At 39.9% G+C, this 20,802-nt stretch overlaps 1 protein-coding gene across 7 annotated transcripts in view; it reads left to right on the top strand.

Annotated features, from left to right (window-relative positions):
* The window catches only part of TLN2 (talin 2), a 209,792-nt gene that overhangs the window by 170,198 nt on the left and 18,792 nt on the right, over positions 1 to 20,802 (top strand). For all 7 annotated transcript variants that reach the window (XM_074881059.1, XM_074881060.1, XM_074881056.1 and 4 more), the window contains 8 exons: positions 189 to 355; positions 1,690 to 1,873; positions 3,404 to 3,529; positions 4,788 to 4,904; positions 7,147 to 7,332; positions 12,623 to 12,730; positions 16,909 to 17,014; positions 20,259 to 20,383. In XM_074881059.1, the coding sequence (XP_074737160.1) occupies positions 189 to 355; positions 1,690 to 1,873; positions 3,404 to 3,529; positions 4,788 to 4,904; positions 7,147 to 7,332; positions 12,623 to 12,730; positions 16,909 to 17,014; positions 20,259 to 20,383 (1,119 nt within the window). The remainder of the gene's footprint in view (positions 1 to 188; positions 356 to 1,689; positions 1,874 to 3,403; positions 3,530 to 4,787; positions 4,905 to 7,146; positions 7,333 to 12,622; positions 12,731 to 16,908; positions 17,015 to 20,258; positions 20,384 to 20,802) is intronic.

The following is a 20,802-nucleotide window of genomic DNA, read 5'->3' as shown; positions in this document are numbered from 1 at the left end:
TCACAATGACTACTGCACAAAGAGAGCAAATAAGAGAAAGGGCAAGTAGAGGTTTATTAAAGTTTGCAAAACGGCACTGCGGAATGGCTTCCCATTGTTTGTTGATTCCAGTCATGTTAAAGAGCTCACTTAACCTGTAATGAGGCTTTCTTTCGATGACCGGCTTGTTGCTTTAATGTTGTTTCCAGGTCTCCTTAGTTTTATCTGCCCTTCAAGCAGGAAACAAAGGCACACAAGCCTGTATTACTGCGGCTAGTGCCGTGTCTGGGATAATTGCAGATCTGGACACCACTATCATGTTTGCTACTGCTGGAACCCTTAATGCTGAGAACAATGAATCGTTTGCAGACCACAGGTCAGTGTAACTGAAAAAGATGGAAGGGCCTGTGCACAGGGGAACGGTGGAACTGGCAGAAGTAACCAGCATGTGGAGATAAATTTCTACCATTCTAGATTCCCATGAATGAAACTCATGGCAGTGGAGTGAGAAGAGAAATAGGAAAATTGGGATATTGATAGAGGACAGCAAACTGGAGCACTGTTTTGGCTTTTTTTTTTTTTTATTCAAGCTGTCGCATTGCATAGACTACCATGCGCTGTTATTCCAGTAGCGAAAATAAGCTGTCCGTGATGCTGAAGAGGAATCTTCTATATACTTTTTTCCGACAGCTGTTCTTGACTGTCTGGCTGTTTGTCTTGCTAAATCATGCTTATGGTTAATGCTGTTGTGGACAGCAGCAATCGAAACAGCACAGCTATGCCACGCATTTTTCCCTTTGGCAGAGATAAGCCCATTTTCCCTTCAAGTAGCATCTGCCACAAAATAATCCCACAGCATTTTCATCACGTTAAGAGATTTGCAGTATCTGACTGTTATGTCCTTTGCAGTAAAACCCAGGGCTTCACAGCCAAGACACTGACTTACTGCTTCGCAGCCTAGTTGGCTTACGCAACAATTGCATGGCCAGCATTCATTTCCCACCTTGCCAGTTGCTCAAGAAAGAGGAAAGATGCAGTGGTGTGTAAATTGCTGCCATTCTGCAGACTGAAAGTCAGAGATTTTCATACAGGTGTCATTCATTTCTAGGCTGACATTTTATGTGAATATGGTTCTAATTCTCAGTTACCTCGACTCATTTGTGAAGCACATACTCAAAATGGTTTCTTTTTACCCAAATGTTGCTTTGGATTTATTGTCCTGACCTGTCAAAACATGTATATAGTGAGGGGAACTCTGAGTAGGTCCCATTCTCTGTTCCTTTTGCTATTCTTGCTACTGCATTTGTCAAAAAAAAAATGCTGGTAGTTTCCTTAAAATATGCTGATTAAGATGGAGGTTTGACAGATGTTACTTTCTCACAGCATGGCCAGGTTTTCTTTCAGTGTTAAAATGCAATGCTCTCTGCTGCTACTACCCTACCTCATTTTTTTTCAAGGTGGTGTCATTTTAATAAACTGCCTTGCATCTAGCCCAAAATATAATGCTACTGTTTTAATAGTGGTCTTGTCCTTTTTTTTTTTTTCTCCGCTTGCAACCTGGCCTGTGCTACATTATCATGAGTGAACACTGCCATGATGACTTACATCAGCTCTTTTATGTAGCTGTTAGTCACCATAACATAGAAAAACACGTTTTTTTCCTCTTCTCCTTTTCCACTTCCTTCCCTGCTTCCTGTTTTTTTGCTACAGGGAAAATATCCTGAAAACAGCAAAAGCTTTAGTTGAAGATACAAAATTGTTGGTTTCTGGTGCTGCTTCGAGTCAGGACAAACTGGCCCAAGCGGCTCAGTCATCAGCTAACACCATCACTCAACTTGCTGAGGTAGTAAAATTGGGAGCGGCCAGCTTGGGATCCGATGATCCTGAAACACAGGTGAGAGGTTTTAAAATTTTTCTGATACTCTTAAACAAGAGACCAGAGGCAGTTTTCAATTAATAAGACCTTGTGGGACTTCTGCTTTTAAGCAACACAATAGGGTCCTGGGACTTTCCTGGGTTTACTCAGACATCACTCTTTTTTTAGAATACAATCAAGAGGTTAAAACATTGAGTGGAACCAGACAGGTCTTTGTATAACATTTTTGCTTTTATTTCATGGGTGTGTTCCAGCTGGGATGCTTTTGGCAAATTATTTGTCTTATTTTTACTAAGTTGTGATTGGACCCCTGACTCATCCCGTTTTTGTTCTAAAGAGTATATATAGAGAGAGTTTATATTGCCAGTTTGAAATTGGTGGATCATGTGTCCTAAATGGATCATTTCTAATAGCTTTAGCACATGATAATGTCACAACAGTTTTTCCATAGCAGCAACGCTTACTTTACCTGGTGCAGCAGAGTTTCAGATGTCTTACACTGCAAGCTGCTGCACAACATAGGCAGTTGGACAACAGAGAATCACATCAGTCAGTGCTGTGTCTCAGGTTCTTTTCTTATTTCCATGGTCAAAAATCTTCTGAGCTACCAAAAGCTAAATAAACTTTTCAGGAAAAGCTAAGACTTCACTTTTATGTAAGTTACAGTGAACTACAAACATGGAGGAATAAGGCTGCTTTCTTAATATTTATAATGCTACAGAAATGCAGTTACTGAGAAGTGATTGTTCCACGCCTTTTTTTTTTCCCTGAGCTTTCTCATTTTTCATGCATCTTTCAACATTTTCCTTAAAATTAACTCTCTGAATTCCAGCAAAATACTTAAAACATCTGATTTTCTACTAGTGGAAAGGGCGAAGGAGAAGGATTTGGAGGAGTTATTCCAATAATACCATAAGATAATTAACAAGCCTGTTGTAGTGCCTGTATTTGTCGGGGACTTCTGTCTGTGAGCTTGGGTTTAGGGGACAGTATCTCCAGATTTGACTTTTCCTGACTTTAAGGGCAATGAAGTTATTCAGCATTTAGTTCTGTGTAGCCTCTCACAGAGGTTCAACTTCCTTTTCCGTGACAGAACATCTCCCTCTAACACCTAGCCATAGCAAGTACATTTGACCTTTCAGTAGGTGATTTCAGAATTGGTACATAACTGTAGCATTAGACTGTAAGCTTATAATCAATCTGTTTTCTTGCTCTCGTCCCGCTTCCACCCAAAGAGTGGAGAACATGCAGAAAAGTAAACCTCCTCTCAGAGAAGCTCAGAGGAAGGAAATCCTTCCTGAAATCAGCATTTCAAATTCTTCACAGGAAATAGTCACTTTTATAGATTCTGACCAGTTGTATGAAATACTGTAGCTATCAGCGTAGCTTTTTCTCTTCCAGAATGTCACGTGTTTTACTGTAGTAGAGGGAGGGTGGTACTATGTGCGTATCAGTAGTAGATTTTTTTTACCTGTGTTCTAAAAATCACCTCTTCATCCAAGCTACTGATTCTTGCCTGAGACATATGGCTATTTCTCATTCTTATAGGTTGTCCTGATAAATGCTATCAAGGATGTTGCGAAGGCCCTTTCTGATCTCATTGGTGCTACCAAAGGAGCTGCCAGCAAACCAGCAGATGATCCATCCATGTACCAGCTGAAAGGTGCTGCCAAGGTAAAACCTTATTCTTACATTTTATTTGAAAGTATCTGTGCAATCACACTTGATATACATGCAAAGCTTGGATTTCAGCAATTTCTGATTGCCTGAAATCTTATCTCTTTCTTTGTTTCATTATCATCCGGGGATGATACAGAAAAATAAGGAGATACTGTTGAGTTTCCATGAAACTATCAGGTTTTGTAGGCTGTCCGATGACTTTTGTGTTTTTGATGAAAGAACTTTCTGAATCTTTCTAAAAAGAAACTTCCATATCGGAGGGCAGGCTCTCCTTTATTAATGTTATAGACTAAAATTTATCCCGTATAAAATGGTACCTAAATACTACATTCTAAACAATGGCATATGCTCAGGATAAGCATGTGACCTCCTCATTTAGACCTTGCAGCTTGGGGAAGCGGGGGAGAAGGGGAGGGAGGGAGGAAAGGAAGGGGAAAAAAAAAAACCCTCCTATGACGCTACCGTAGGATATTATGCATTTCTGACGCCTCTCTCCTAGATCTTTCCAGGTAGTACGTAGGTATCAAAGCTCAAAAATCACACAGGTTACACTATACCCGTGATATCTGTGCTTTATTTTCCCTGCACCTGAGGTCTATTATGGCATTTGCCTCACAAAGATCTTGTGGCTTGGTGTCTACAAAATATTTCCAGATGTGGAGATCTAGGTGGTATTACTTTTGCTTTCGCATTATGAGAGTGGTGTGGTAGCTTCTGCTTGGCTGGAAGCTCTTCTCGCTCTCATGTCTGTCGCTTACCTGTAAGACCCATGCCTCTCATCCTTTCAGAGCACGTGACAGCAGTGTGCTGTTGAGGCAGTACTTGAGAATGACCCATCTAGTCAAGAGAAGTGGCTTCTTGGCTCTTCCTGCTGTGGAGAGCTCTCTGTGTTTTAAGTCATAATTGTCAAGAAGCTGGCCTTTCTATCTCTTCTTTTTTCATTGTAGCTATCATTTGTATGTCAAATTTGTCAAATTTTGTAAAATCTTTGCCAGAACACTCACACTTAAGATGGTATCGCTCTACACCTAGTTGTGCTACATTTCTGCAACTTTCAGGGAGCTTTCAGAAACTGGCCAACAGTAGAGTTGGTATTTAGTCCCTAGTCCCATAACGGGTACAGTTCATTAAGCCTCTTAGGCCCTATTAGAAGTAGTAATGCTACGTAGCTTAATTTGCCTTGCTTCATACCCTGCTGTCTCAGAAAAATGGAAGGAAGGAATCATGTATTTTTGTCTTCACCTCTCTCCAGGTGATGGTAACAAATGTCACATCACTTTTGAAGACTGTTAAAGCAGTAGAAGATGAAGCTACTCGAGGGACAAGAGCTCTTGAGGCCACAATTGAGTACATCAAACAGGAACTCACGGTACAGAACAAAATAGCCATGTATGCTCCTATGCTCAAACCAGCCTGCCCAGGCACTCCTCCTCAAGCTATGCTTTACTGCCTTGCAGTGTGTTGGATGCAATTTGGTTCTCTCTACCTGTTGCAAATCATCTCTGAAAGTACAATTACAATGCCAGTTCAGCCTATCTACTTTCAGACGTTACCAGTCTCCGCTTTGAGATTTGAGATGCTACCGACATGTACAATTCTGGAAGCAACTGCTTCTTTGTTCTTTAGACATTAAGCTTTCACTACAGATACTCTTTTCTGAGTACAATGCTGTTCACTTTTTTTGATCCTGTCTTTGGTAATGTCTCCTCAGCATCATAGCCATATTGCACCTGCAGTTTAATCTTGTTTCTATTTTTCCTTTATTATGAAATGATACTACCAGTGATACATAGCCTGCTATCTGATATTCTGTCTGAGCAGGAATTAACAATAGCATGGCATTCTTTCCCAAATTAGGTGTTAGACCATGACAATTGTTTTCCTTCCTCTTTAAGGTATAAAAGTATAGCTTCCAGATGTAGCTTTCAGGTTTTTGTTTAGTAATACACTGCTCAGTGACTTAAATTAATACCTGCATGTTTGTGAAGAAGCCTGATTTTTTTTTTCCTTCCTTTACTTACTTTACTTTTTTATAAAAAAAAAAACCTAGAGGCACAGACTTCAGCAGAAAATATTTTATTGTATAGTCTGTGGATTACCAATTCTTACACTGTAACCACACTGGCACAGTTTTGACTTGTCAGGTGCTCTCCATAAAACATCTGTTTTCGTTGTGTGAGCAATGCTGTTGTAATGAAGAAATAACCCGGGGTTTGGGGGGAGCACGTCATATCTGTATATAGTTGTTGGGAATTCATACAGTGTCTGCAGTGGTAAAAACTCCTGGTTCAGTATCTGATCAGAAATGTTCTGTACAGTATCTAGTGCACGTTACTGTCGTGTATCCTCATGAAGGCCTGGCTAAGTTACATTCCTTTCTATAACTCTGATCTAAAACCTGTCCGTATCTGTCATTGAAAGATTGTGCATTATCACATCTGCTTTCTCCATCTGGTTGGTGTCTCTTTGAAACGTTCCTCCTCTCCCTTTTCGTTTTGTCAGCATTGCTCAGGAATGGGTCTGTGGTGGTGGTGGTGTCGTCTTTTTCACGGGCAGAAAAGTGGAGTACTAGGAGATGGTCGAGAGGAACCAAGGATGGCACGTATGTGCTGAAGGAAATGCATCAAGGTTGACCTGGAACTCCAGGGACTGAATCTGAGCAACGTTGAGAGATGTCCTTTTACATATTTAACTAGACTTTATTTTTTAACATCGCTTCCATTTCTGGAGAGAGAAAGTAAAAAACTGATGAACTGGAAGCACGGGATAGACCAGGCTCATTTTTGTCCAGACATTTGGCTTCTGTAACCACTAGCCTGCTTAGGTTGCACTGTGTGTAGTCAAGAAACCTCTCCTGATTAATTGTGCGCTCCAAATTGCCCTTTCACAGTAAAAGAATGGCAAGCAAATACAGGCTAAAGCTTGGGAAAAGGAAATACAAGATAAAAATGTTACCCAGCTCTTCTTACCTACATCTCACCACAGTTCATGTATTCCAGTATTCATGAGAGTAGTGTGTACTGTCAGATAATTTGAACTATTTTCACACGATTCACCCTACAAAATTATATCTTTAGGTTTCTAAGGGAGACTGAGTATAGCATAAAAGGCAACACTCCATCTCCACCTTTTTAAGAGACATTTGAATATTTTAGCAATGTTCTTGGTCTGTCCTGCACTGTGCTATCAACAAGGGCTTGGTAGGGCCCAGCCTTTGCAGGGGAAAGATCTCCTCATGTGAGTAGAGCAGCCTAAGCAGCAGTCAGGATGAAACAAGAATGTAATTAAAGGAGTAGTAATTCTTTCAGTCCTGTAACACTCTGAACAGCAGTCTGTAACAAACTGTCATCCATTAGTTAAATGGCAGATGAGATGAATGGGTTAACTTTTTTTTTTGTGTGCTTCCCTCAGCTTATTGTCTCTCTCTGCTGTCTGTAGGTGAGCAGGCTTATCAGGGCCAGGCTTATGACAAGCAAGAATGATATTCAAGTGCTCCAGATAGGTTTCTAATTTCCTGCTGTTCGAAGGCTGCTTCCACTTGCTGTCTCTTTCTCCCGGTTCTTCTGCTTTGACTTGAATTGTATCAGCTTTCCTTCTGCTTTCGCTTTTAGGTGTTTCAGTCAAGTGAGGTTCCAGAAAAGACATCATCACCTGAAGAATCAATCCGGATGACGAAAGGAATCACCATGGCAACTGCCAAAGCTGTTGCAGCTGGGAACTCATGCAGACAGGAGGATGTGATTGCTACAGCAAATCTGAGCCGCAAAGCAGTAGCTGACATGCTAACAGCTTGTAAGGTAAAGATTCACTTCCTTGCCTAAGATTGATTTTATTTTTTTTTTTGTACGCCTCTGAATCCCTTCAGTGTTACAGTTTTTGTTCAGTTTCTTTGTATTAATGCTCTACTTTTCAGATGAGAAAGTTAACGGTTATGAAAATTTTAAGGGAATGTCTCTCTCAGAAAGGGTTTTCTGTGCTATGCACGAAAAAAGAAACAGCACTAATATTGACTATTTTCTTTTTGTGAAAATGAGAAGTTTTATTTGACCTGAAATTTCCTAGTTTTCAGTCTCCTATTAAACTGGAAGACAAACAATCTGTGCAAGTAATAGAATATATGAATAATCCTGTGGTCACAAATATGATTTCAGTATTTCTAGGAACAGTGAAAGGAATGGTGAAAGGAACCACTCAGGTCTATTTTTAGTAGTCTTTTCCCCCCTTAATGAAACCTGTCAGTTTGCTCAGTTTCTTCTGTGCTTTTCAAAAATGTGCTTTGCCTTTGCACTAAAAATATTGATACCCTGTTTTCTACACTTGCTTGAGCTAGACAACTTCAAAAACTGACCTGCAAAACTGGGGGGAAAGTATGTGTCATATAAATGGCTACTAAGCCATTTGGCTTTGTTCTGACGATAAAAAAGATCTAGGCATAAATTTAAAAAAAATGGGATTATGAAGATCTCATTCCTTTTGGTCCTCAGTAGTAACACAGAAGTGCCTTTTCCTGTAAATTATATTTGTTTTCTTTTGCCTTTACATGTATGAAAGATGACAGTGAAATAATGGTGCTCTGTGAGGTGTCTGATTTTCAATATTTGGTCAAATCCTAACTTTCTACATCAGCCCTAGACTATTTTTTAGGCTAATACTGCCCAGGTGGAAGGGTTAATTTTGTTTTTAAAATTACTCTCTTACAAAAGTACAAGTTCTAATATAACTTAGAATTGGATTTATACAAAACCACTGAATGAAACTTTTTATTTTGACTTAGTTTTCTGACAGTTTTTAGTGTCTGACGTCCTTGACCACTTTGCATTCTTCAAATTTTTATTCTGTTCTCTCCACTTCATAAACTCAGAAGGTCAACAAAACAAAGCAGCTCTAATTTGCATAGGAAAATTAAACAAGTGTGCTACTTACATGAGAACTACTGTGGCCTAATATGTCTTAGGTACTATCCAGTTAATTGAAACTTCTAAGGCAGGCAAAGAACAGCTCATAGTTGTGCAACATTCTGACAAATCAATTTAGGGATGATTTCAGATGCTGAGGCACACTAAACATCCTTTGTTATTTGGAAGTGGCTAGTGCAGACACATTTTTGCTTCAGTCTCTCCAAACAGGCAGCAAACTCTCAGGAACAGTATCCTCTGTTTCCAAAAATGTTATAAACACACTCACATACACAATATACAGCCCAATATGTAATTTAGAACATGTAATTATGAGCATTCATCTTTTTATGTTTACATTTGCTCCCACTTAATTTGATGGGTTTGTAGTTCATGCATTGCAAGCGGCTGACAGGTGAAACTTTCTGCAACCTGAACAATGGAGGTCTGGGATGCTGGAAAAGCATTTGTGATCTCCCAGGGAATCACCCTCACAAAGCAAGCAATCCTCAGAAGGAAAATGGCTGGGAATCATTTTACTTAACCTGTATTGATACACTGACAAGGAGTAAGATCTAGTTTTACCTTGTCTAGCTTTCCTAAAATGGAGAGTGGAGTAAGAGTCTCCAGGTATACTAATTCTATGCACTATCTAAAATGTATTACAGAATAGCCATGACATTCAACAAAGCTTTTAAATATACAGTTAGTACCAGATTTTATTTATAAAATCCTGTTTCTACAAATTTTGCTCAGAGACTTAGAAATTTTATGCCATTAATTTCTACAAATTGTTTACCATACATGGCATCTCCATGATATTCACATCCTTGAATTTTAGGGGTAGGAGCCAGCAGTCTCAGCCTCACTATGCTGTAAAAGCTGTCCAATGCAGTGCAACTTGGGTTTTGTGATATTTGACAAATACTGGAGGGGTTTCCAGTGTGATTAAGCTAGTCTGTACAATAAACACTAACAAATAATCAGATTTTGATGTCCTTTGGGCTAAGACAAAAGTGCATGTATATGATATATGATAGAATTGTATAGAACATAGCTCAGACTTCCCTGGTGTCAGGAATTTAAATTTAAATTCTCTTTCATTGCCAGCAGCCTAAGGCAAGTAGTATAAGGGATTTGACTTATTAGCAGTTATATATATGCTTGTGCTTGTTCTGCTATACATGAATTTACAGTGCTCATTACTAATTCTATGCTTATAAGTAGATGCCATTTCAAAAGACAGTGAGGTTGATTTCTGTGGGATATAATGAACCAAGACAACTCTCATTAAAGTCAGTGGAAACACTGTAATTACATTTACAGAACGTTAGAGCCGGCCCTAAGAAAATAACAATTTCTGTCTTTATTACCTATTTGTATAAAGCAATGACTATGCAGTAAGTAACCTGTGCATAATATCACTATTTTTAATGATTGCTGTTGGAAAGGAAGCAGGTATGAAACGTCCATCAAAAGCATAGAAAATAATGGAATGAGTAATGACTTAGGTCATTACATAGCCACTAGATTGAGGGAAACGATTATTCACTTTTTCTCAGCACTCATTAGACTCCATCTAGAATACTGTGTCCAGTTCTGGGCTCCCCAAAAGAAGGGCACTGATAAAACCAGACTGAGCTCAGCAGAGCCTACCCAGACAGTTGGGGCTGGAGCACAGACCCTGTGAGAAGATGCTGAAGAGCTGCCTGTTCAGCCTGGAGAAGAGATGGCATTGAGGGGACCTCAGAAACCTGCCAGGAGATTGGTGAGAGGAGACAGTGCTGGGCTATTTACTTGAGGTGCACAGCAGGGGAACGAAACACAGTGGTCAAAAATTGAAACATGGGAACTTCCAATTACTGTGGGGACAGTTAAGCACTGGGATGGGTGCCCAAAGAGGATATGAAATCTCCATCTTCGGAGGTTTTCAAAGATTTAAGTAATCTGGTCTGAATTTAATGCTGACCCAGCTTGAGGTTGGACTGTGTGAATTCTCTAGGTTCCTTCAAACAGCACTGGTTTTTTGACTCTGACTATCTCAGTACATTTTACCTCCATGAGTTATTCATGAGTGCTGATAGACTAGTAGTTCCAGCATTAGAGTCAAGTCGTGCTTGCTGCCTTACTGTTTTGAAAGCACATGAAGAGAAAATGAGGGCTGATAGTGAAGAGAAGCCTCGGCGTGAGGAAATAAATGTGTATTCTGGTTCTTTGGACATATGTTTCAGTTTGAGATGCTTTGGCAGCCTTTCTGTGCAAGTCTGGAAAAGTAAACATTTCAGTTGCAAGTCCTAACTGGTGTAGTGACATTTCTGTTGGGATGTTTCTGGGTTACAAAAATGTCTTCCTAAAATTACTTTATCACCTCTTCAATGTGCTGCGAAGTATACAGTTTAAGACTCATTGAACCTTAAAAATGCTCCCAAAATATTCTGATATCAGTCTTGGCTATGTATGCAAAGCACAAAAAGAAGTTTATATTTCTTTCCTACAGATGTTTGCTCTAACTGCATGTGAAACAATAATATCTAACTGTGGAAGAGGCATATTAGGATGCTTATAATGTATTCATACAAAAACACTAGAGGATCCTTCTGCCCTACTGGAAAATGAAAAATAAGCTGCTCTGGATTTTGGGGGGCTTCTGGAGCTTGTTTAGAGTATGCTGAAGATGGGGAAAATCCTATCCTGTATTCTCCCATCTCCTTTCCCTTCAGATTATTTTTTGACAAGATGAAGAGATGGAGGTGGCTAATGAGAGCCGTTTCCGTGCTCTGCTGATCTTGAACTTCCCGGCAGAGGGAGCCCATAGACCAGGTCCAGGCCCAGCTGACAACAGCACTAGCTCGGGATGTTGAGGGTTGCAGGAAGGACTCCAAATAAATGAGCAGTGAGATAATCCCCCATCCCAATGGAAGATATGAGGCTGCAGGAGTGGAAGGAGTTGTTCTGTGAGAGGAAATGCTAATTTTTAAGGTTTTTAGGAAGTCTCACTTGTCAACAACTAGCACTTATGTTCAGTAAAAAAATTCCCTATAAGTTTATTTTAGAATATACAAGGCTTGAGGAGACTGCAGTTTTCACTTTTTAATAAAAATAAAATTATTGAATTAGTCAGGCTTATGTCAGATGTCAGACATTATTCTTTGTGGAAATACTTAAGAAGTCAGAGAACTGATTCTGCTGCTTCTCTGCATTTAAACAGATGGTTCCGGCACTGCCTATTGCGATGTTAAATCCCTATGTCAAGCTAAAGCCATTAATAAGCTTTTACATACAGTGTGTTACAAGATAACCAAAAGCAGCTAATGCTTTTTTTGGGTGGGTGGATTGTTTGGTTGGTTTGGGTTTTGTCTCTCTCATGTAGAATAACAATATCCCGGCACTTCCATAGCACTTTTCATCTGCTGTTTGCAAAGCTTTTTATAAGGAACAAACTGTTATCTTTGTCTTGAGGAATGGAGAGGGAAAAGTGAGACACCCACATTCAATCCATGCGCTGGGCTGGTGGTTGACCTCTCATTGGCCAAAAGTCTTCTGAGGCCAGCCCAGTGCTTTGGTCTCTAAATTAGATGGCCATTTCTGCTTTCATTCCTTGATGGTGGGCTGTACAGGCTTACAATAAAAAAATGGGTTTGGCCTGTTTCTAACCCGTAAGATGTAAATGGTCATTTATGGGTGACAAATCTACACTTACAATTTCTATTTTTGTTGGTATTAGTAAAAAAGAAGAGCCACAATAGCATAACCTTTGCACTGTAGAACAGTATATACGCCACCCAAGAGCCCGTTCCAGCCCCAAGATGTTTTCCAAGTGATATATTTTCATCAGAAGAAATCATGGTTCTTCGAGGGTTTCTCTATTTGCTCTCAACTGACAGAAAGAAGTAGTACTGCTGCTGACAATACCTAAGGAAGGACATAAGAAAGACTGCAGATGCACACCCAGACAGGAGGATGTGCTGATAAAAGGAAAAGTGTTCCCAATGCCATTCTCAGAACTGGAGCTCTGCTGCTGTTTGAGTGCAGTTTGCTTACACCTTTACAACAGAAATGGCTGGCCTTCAAGCTCAAATGTCATTTGCACGTTATGAAAAAATTGCTTCCCTTCTCTTTCCCTTAACTTCTCTGTGTTGACCTTCTCTTGTGGGAGCAGTTTTGGGGTACTAATGTTGTTTTACCTCCTCAGCAAGCATCATATCACCCAGATGTGAGTGAAGAAGTTCGAGAGAGAGCCCTGCGCTTTGGAACAGAATGTACACTGGGATACTTGGAACTCCTGGAACATGTTCTCCTGGTAAGGAGTCATCTGCAGGCACATACTGGATCCCTTCCAAGAAGAATAATCTCTCTGACCTCTTGCTATAGTGGCTCCGAGTGACACATTTTTATCAGTTTGTCACAAGATCATGAACAGTTTTGTTATTCAGGAAACGCAATCTAGAGTAAACTCGGTACTTCAGCTCAAACTGTGAGACAGAAGGAAGACTGGAAGTACTTAAATGAAACTGAGTTCTGGATCAGATCTGGAGGCAGTACAGGTCCTGACCTAAAAATGGTCACTGACAATTGAAATAAGACAGTTCAGCATTCTTCTAAACTCACTTAAGCCTTACACATATTAGGCACACTCCTGTCCCCCAGACCAAGGAGATTATGTAATCTTTATGAAACCACTTTTACATGCCTTTTGTAGTCCTGATTGCAGGAAAATGAAGCACCTATTCAATGCCATCCCAAAACCCCAAGCCAGCACTGCCTCACTCTCCAACTCATGTCAGACATGACACACAAAAAGCTCTGCATAAAACTTCTTCTAACTCAAATACAAACCCATGAATCCTCCTGTCAGTTGTTTTTTCTTGACCGTACATAATTATCACATAATATATTGTTCTGTTGCTAGTACATTTGTAGGAAGCAATAATGTGTGTTTGAACTAACATTTGTGAGATACTGAAGTTTCTGGAGGTGACTTAATCAGCAATCAGCTTCATGGATGCCCAGAGATTTAAGTGGCTTTAAACTGACATGTTAAAGTCTCTGAAACTGAAATTTGCAGCCACTAACTGCAGATTAGCAAATCCAAGTCAGCTTTACTGCTGGGAATACAGCATGTCTGATCATTTATATCAACTCATTGAAATATATGTAACATACAAGTCAAGTCACAGTTATGCTTGTCACTAGCAAGGAAAATAGTTCAAGAAAGATTGAAGTTGTTAATGTAATTCCTACAGCTGCATAGCAGTAAGTAATTTAGCATTAGATGTGCAATCCATTTTTAGTTTAGAAGTACGTTGGGGAATTTTTCAGATTTGGTCTCCTGATGTCAGTCATTGTACTTGTTTCAAGCTATGCCAGAGAAGACCAAAGATTTGAGTCAATTTTTTTCATTTTATTTTTCTGTCTTTGTTTAAGTCCAATAAGGCAGAACAAACCTTTCTTACCTTAAGCTGCTTTACTTTCAGGGCCCTAAAGCCATGAGAAAATTCTCCCCCCTCAATGTTTACTGCCTTAGAAAACTGACTCTGACCCAGATTACAACCACAATTGAAGAGCATTATGCCTGCATGGAAAAAAAGATGGATAGAATGGTAACTTCATCTTGATTCTGCTGAAGTCTGTCTAGAACTAGACACATACATACATAGTACATCCATTCTGTGCTCTATAAATGTAAAGAGGATCTGGAAAGTATATGAAATAAGATCACTTTTGGAGGAGCATTGAACCAAGTAAATGACAGACTTTTTGCTCTAGGGGCTTTTCCCCTCTTTCTCCTGACTTCTCACTCTTGGGAGTTGGGGCAGGGACACAGTCTAGATGTAATCCAAGTGATTTGTTCTGTTATTACCTGAGCTGTTCTCCTGCCATACACAATCTTGCTAATTTAACATCCTAGCTTAGATTTGTTTCACTCCAACAAAAGAAAATGAAAGCAAGATGGTTTCAGCGTGAGATAATCCTGTTGCTTCCTGATCCCTGTTACTGTGGTAGTTTAGAACCTCTAGGTCTACAATCTCATTTAATTTATAACCTCCAGAAACGCAGATCATTTCAGATCAGACATCTCTTTATTAGTCCACATGGACCTTGTAATACAATTGTTAGTAAGTTTAGTCATGCCTGTGGTAGTCAGGCTAGGGATGATTGCACGGATGTCTCAACACAGGGGTGCCAAGGAGTATTATTCAGCAGCCATATTTCTTTGAAGATGATACTTTTTAGGTGCAAGAGTTGTCAGATGCAATATCTAAGATTTCTCAAGCCAGTGTATTGATTTGTGCAGAGGTTGCATTGGGCAAGTGGCACAAAACTGACTTAATTGCTCAAAGGAATATTCCTCTCATCACCTAGCTAGGGGTAGGACATGGGAATACACTAATTAAAGCTGTTGGACATGCACAAATTAGTATAAAACAACTTCAAAGTTGTACTCTAAGCAATGTTAAAGGCTGACCTACCCTCCTACATATTCGTATGCTCCATCTCAGTCAGTATTGATGCATGCTGAGTTGAGGGGAAGTCTGAAGCTTTTGTTGTTCTCATGCCATGACAGTACATGACTCTGCAGGGGATGAGAATCTGCTGTGAGTTCTAAATTGGCTTTAAAACAATGCAGTTTGCTAACTACCTAGTTGTAAATTTGCATCCATTTGTTCAATTCCAACATTGTCACCACTGTCATATATAGCACTAGTGTCAGTTGCTGGAGCAGAAAATGTCATTCTTTGCTATAGTCCTGAGTATAACCCTTGAGATGCTCAATGCTCAATGTCCACCATACTAAGGGATTCTGCAGTGTGTAAACCTTGGTGTCGTGGTTTGAGCTCAGAGGGCAACTGAGCACCACACAGCTCCTCACTCCCACTTCCCTCGCAACGCTGGGAAGGAGGGAAGCAAGAGACCCAGGAACTGATAAGGATACTGACCCAGGAACTGATCAGATAAGGGCAGGGAGGGATGATCTCATCCTTTAAGGCAGGCAAAACCCAGACTTATTAGGGGAAGAAAAAAGAACATAAATTTAATACAGACACTAACACCAACAGACAGAGTAGGACCATGAGAAGTGTTACCACATTCTGAAAACACCTTCCCCCACCCCTCCCTTCTTCCCAGGCTCAGCTTTGCTCCCGATATCTCTACCTCCTTCCCCGCAGGGGGCAGGGAGTGGGCGGTGCGGTCAGTCCTGGCGCTTCTTCCACCTCGGGGAGAGGGAAACTCCTGGCATTCCTCCCCTGTGCCAGCGCAGCCCCCTCTCACAGGAGACAGTCCTCCACAAACCAGCTCCGGCACGAGTCACTCCCACAGGTGTGTGGGTCACCCCCGCATGTTGCGATCCTCCCAGCGCCGAACTACAGCAGTGGGGCCTTCTTCCCACAGGGTCCCCCCAGCCTTCTTCGGGTGCAGTCGCCTGCCCCGGCGTGGGGCCCCCCCAGGCTGCAAATCGGCATCTGGTCCTCCGGTGACAGGGTGGGCAGAGGGGGCGGCCCTGCCCTGGCGCACCTCCCCCCTTCTCCTCCATCCTTACACTGACCTCGGTGTTCACAGACGTTCTCCTCCCAACTGCTCCTCACAGCTCCCACCACTCCTCCCAGTTATCACAGAGGCGCAGTTAATTGGCCCGGCCTTGGTGCAAAGGTGGGTCTGACCTGGAGCCAGGGGAGCTTCGAGAAGCTTCTCACAGCTACCAAAAACCCCCGCCACTCACTCAAACCAGGACACTTGGTTATAATGGTATTGTGACATTTTGTTAGTATTGCAGATTGCTTAACTATTGAGGATTCATGTACTTCTGTTTACTATGTTGTTCCTGTTCAGGAGAAGAATTCAGCTTCACTGTTTGAATATCTGGCTCTTTTCCATTTGAAGAAGCACAGTTTAATACTTGATGCAAATTCAGTTCAGAGCTGTCTTTCTTTCCCTTCTATATAAGGGTCTTGCCCAGGGTTGGCATTTCCATTGTGTTCATCATTACTGGTTTTTTTCCAGAACGGGCAACTAGCACTAGCTTGCAGAACTCTGTAATTCTATTTCTTAGAAATAGTGAACAGCTAGTTAATACTAGAAAATCAGCTCCTCTCCAGCAGTCTAGAAAGTCTAAGCCTGATGCATAAGTATAATGACTATAATATCTGAGAATGGAATGCTAGAGCTGCATATTCCTCCCACATACTCACACATCCGTCTCTGTTTTGGAGAATTCTGTCCTAGTTTTAGTACTGAGAACTTCCAGACGATATTGTCAGTTCCTGTGGAAATGTAAGGCAGAGCCACTTTCCCAGTATGCATCAGACATTGCAGTGTAAGCTTTTGCTCCTAGTGGTTCATTGACAATTGTATTTCTCTCACTGGACTCATGTATTCTCTCAGCTGATTGCTGTATAAATAAGTCTTTCATTAGTATGCCTTGGGAATGTTCCAGCATTCTCTGGAATATGCATTCTTACATTTTATCTTTTTCTCTAGATCCTTCAAAAACCAACTCCAGAACTAAAGCATCAGTTGGCCTCTTTCTCCAAGCGGGTTGCTGGTGCTGTTACAGAGCTCATCCAATCGGCAGAAGCGATGAAAGGTGAGTTGGGCAGCCCGGCTACCAGTACAGTGTGCCTTTTACTCCATTTTAGTTTAAAACAAAACCAAAAACTAACAAAATCCCTTTTAGTATGTTCTAGGTGTCTTGGTGCCACCTACTTCCATTCTTTTAATTTCTCAGATGGTATTCACTTGTGCACAGTAAACATGTCTCTCTGACCCTCTCCCACTACCTATGGTGGGTCATAAGTCATCTGTAAATCATGTGGCCTTTCCACATGGAACCATCAAGCAGACCACTCAAGAGCCACAGTAGCAGAAAACAAAATACAGTATCACTCCTCTTGAACTGGTGGCTGAATTGTAATTGGAAGGCTGGTTCTTTTCCTTACACTCATGTTTGTTCAGTCAAGTCCTTTGCTTTGCAGTGACAGTTGCTTTCCAACTTCAAATAAAAGGGGATACTATCATCTTACTGAATTAATACTCAGCCTCTAGCGATGATGTCAATTTTAGGCCTACAGTACTTACAGTCCTCTGTCTGGGTCCTGCCCTGACAAGGTATGTTAATGAAACAATGAAAATTGTGGTCTGGATGATTTCCTGAACTCTTAGAATTGAACAACTTGTGGACAACTGTAAATTCAGCACTCAAATAAGCAGTGAATTCCATTCCTTAGCAGAAGTTCACTGTTCTTAAAACAGATGAGTGGTATTTTTCTCAGATACTTCCTTAAGTAAATTTTTATCGAGTGATGCTCATGAACTCTTAGGATGCTAGTTCTAACATTCTGCATTTTAAATGAGATGAATACCTAAGGGTGGTGGTATTAAATATTAGACCACTACTGCTGAAGCACATCTATTACCAGATTTACTGGGAACTTCAGTCTAAAAGAATCTTCACAGCCATCAGAAGGGCATATGAGCACTCTAATCTCATAGGTAATAGAATGCTACAGTAAAATATTTTTAATAAAGCACTGTAATTACTTCTTTTTTAATTCTGTCCCCCTGCCTCCCCAACAAAGGCTTCCAGTAAATTCATATTTGTTCCATCATTCTTTGCTAAGCTAGGCCAGAGAACACTATACTCATTTTTCTGATATTCCGTGTAATATAAACTGCAGGTTTTCCTCAGTTATTTCCTGCTTTTATCAGTCCACATTCCTTGGAAAAGAGTCCTGACTAAACACTTTACATATATGGGAATCCCTTATTATTTTTTTAAGGTTTTTTTTCCTCTATGTCTTAATATAGTTACTCTGTTTCATGTAACAGTGATCTACTTATGCTTTTTCCCTGTTTCAGGTAAATTTATTGAATTCTTCAGCCTTTTCTTCACTCTTTTTTATGTTTCGAAATTTCCGTTTTCATTTGCTAACAAGCCAAGCCAATATCAGAATTTTTCTATTCCCTAAATGCTTTTAAAAAATCTTTTTATTGTTCTCATCTTTGGAGATATTTATTAATTTCCAGTAGTTTTTGCATTTTAATTTATTTTAATTCATTAATTTTAAAATTAATGAACTAAATTTAAAACTAAAATAATTTAAATTTAATTTATTTTAATTCATTAAAATAAAAATTCACTTTTTCTTTTTTTTTCACTTACTGCCTGTAGGGGATTTTTTTTAATTCACTTTAGAAGCTTTTTTGCAGAAAGTAAAATGTTTTTTAACCATTCCCAATTTTCATTCTTAATTTTCATGCATAGATACATGATAAATTTCTGTCTCCTAATTTAGCATGTAAAAGTTTTTACCTTTGTGGAATGTTTTTCTTTGAAGACGAACTGCCACATTTTACAAGTTTGGTTTTGACTGTGTTTATACATGCTACCTGTATCACAATTTTTTTTTTCTCTGTGTATTTGCCAATATTAAGGTTTAATACAGAATTCTTTCATCTTGTACACCATCTGATCTGAGAAATTGTTTGGTAATGTTTTAATATTTGATATAAAACACATATATACATACTATATAGGGATTAGCAGCATGAAACGTAGCTCACTAGGACGACAGTACCACGTACTTCAGCGTTCTCCCAGCGCATCATAAATAGGAGCCAATCATTTTGTATTCTCCTGTGATTTGGTCATCCATAGCAGAAATTGCCTCATTCTTTAGCTGGTGCAATGCTGATCCATAAGCATTCAAGGTTATTTCCTTTGATGTTTGATGAATCAGACATGGGTTATGCTGTTCCTCATGCAAAGTGCCGCTATCCTTCTCTCCAGTCGCTCTTCCGTAATAAAAATTAATGTTTCAGTTGATACTTGAATATTAGGTTCACTCAGATTTTCTGATCCAGTTTCAATAAGTTTAACAAAGCTTTAAGAGATTTATTTTTTTCTTTGTTTTTTTTCTTTCTACTTAGTCTTCCTTTGCCTGCTGTACACTGCTTCCCATCCTTTTCTGTTTCCATCTGTGATGCCACTTTTCCCCTTGCCCTTAGTAGTTATGAACTTAGAAGAGTTCTTTCTGGTTTCCTTTTCTCTCTCCATCTGATTCTCCTTTTGGCTGTTTCATTGCTTCCCTCAGTCCAGAACAGGGATGCTTTCTGAGTCTTGTCATCCAGAGAATAATGTTATGAAATGGAAAATAAAAATGCACTGAAAACTTCCAAAAATCTGAGATCACCTTCAGCCAAATATTCATTTTGTGGACCTACAAAATTTCTTTGAGCCAAGAGAAATGCCAAAAACTTAACCAAAAAAAAAAAAGTTGACCTTTTGGATATGTTACAGAAACTGCTTTGGCCTCCTCTACATTGCTGTTAGAAACACATTGCCAAAAGCATGCTTTCTTCAGTCAATACTAGCTTTGTCTCTAACCACTGCCAACAAAGACTCTGTGTGCTGTGGATGATTATGTTGTCTATAGCTTGCCCTCTTTACCATTCTGTCAGACTCCTCAATGTACCTTACAACTTGGTCAAGTTAGAAACCATCTTAGTGAAAGCTCTGATAAATGGAAGTTGATTGACAGCTAGTTTTGTTCCCAGTATGGACAATATTGCTTTTGAAGCTGCTTTATTTACACAGTTCTTAAGTTATTTTCATAACAGAATAATCCTGATAAATCCTTTTTTTGCCCCTGACTTACATTTTGCTCTCAGTGGCATAAACTACAGTGGATTTATGCCATTATGGTACTAAAATCAGCTTTCTACAATGTCCATTCTGTATTTGACACTTGAAGTGTGATTGTAAATCACCCTGTTTGAATGGCAGCTCACAGTGGCACTGAAGTTATTGTCTTCGTCTCCATTAATTTCAGGGACAGAGTGGGTGGATCCAGAAGACCCAACAGTCATTGCGGAGACAGAGCTACTAGGGGCTGCAGCATCAATTGAGGCTGCAGCAAAGAAGTTAGAGCAGCTGAAACCAAGAGCCAAGCCAAAGGTGAGTGTCCATCCCCATTGTTTCTTTGAAGTTAATAAAGCAGAAGATGCATATAGCCCATATATTGGTGTGTACTTTGTTACTGTCCACAATAATAGTATAAACAATCAAACCTTGCATCAGTCTCAGTGCCACTAGACACTGCACTGGATGGGACTTACCCCTGAAGGAAGAGGGTAAAAAGATGCTTTTCAGGGAGTGAGTCAAGCACCAGCCATGAACAAGCAAAGGAAGTAAAGCCAAATGTTAGAAATGCTTTTAAGAGTTACAGTATCATTACTCTTGATTATTTCCTTTTCTGTTTCCAAACACATTTTACTGATGTGAAAAGTCATTCTCACTTGCTTTCCTCTGAAGACCCTTTGTTCTCATCTGAATGTGTGTAGTATAGCAGGAGAAAGCAGCAGCAACACAGAAGG

The sequence above is a fragment of the Strix uralensis genome, chromosome 11, assembly GCF_047716275.1.
Source record: "Strix uralensis isolate ZFMK-TIS-50842 chromosome 11, bStrUra1, whole genome shotgun sequence".
Classification (NCBI taxonomy): domain Eukaryota; kingdom Metazoa; phylum Chordata; class Aves; order Strigiformes; family Strigidae; genus Strix; species Strix uralensis.
This window is presented reverse-complemented; position numbering and strand designations above follow the sequence as displayed.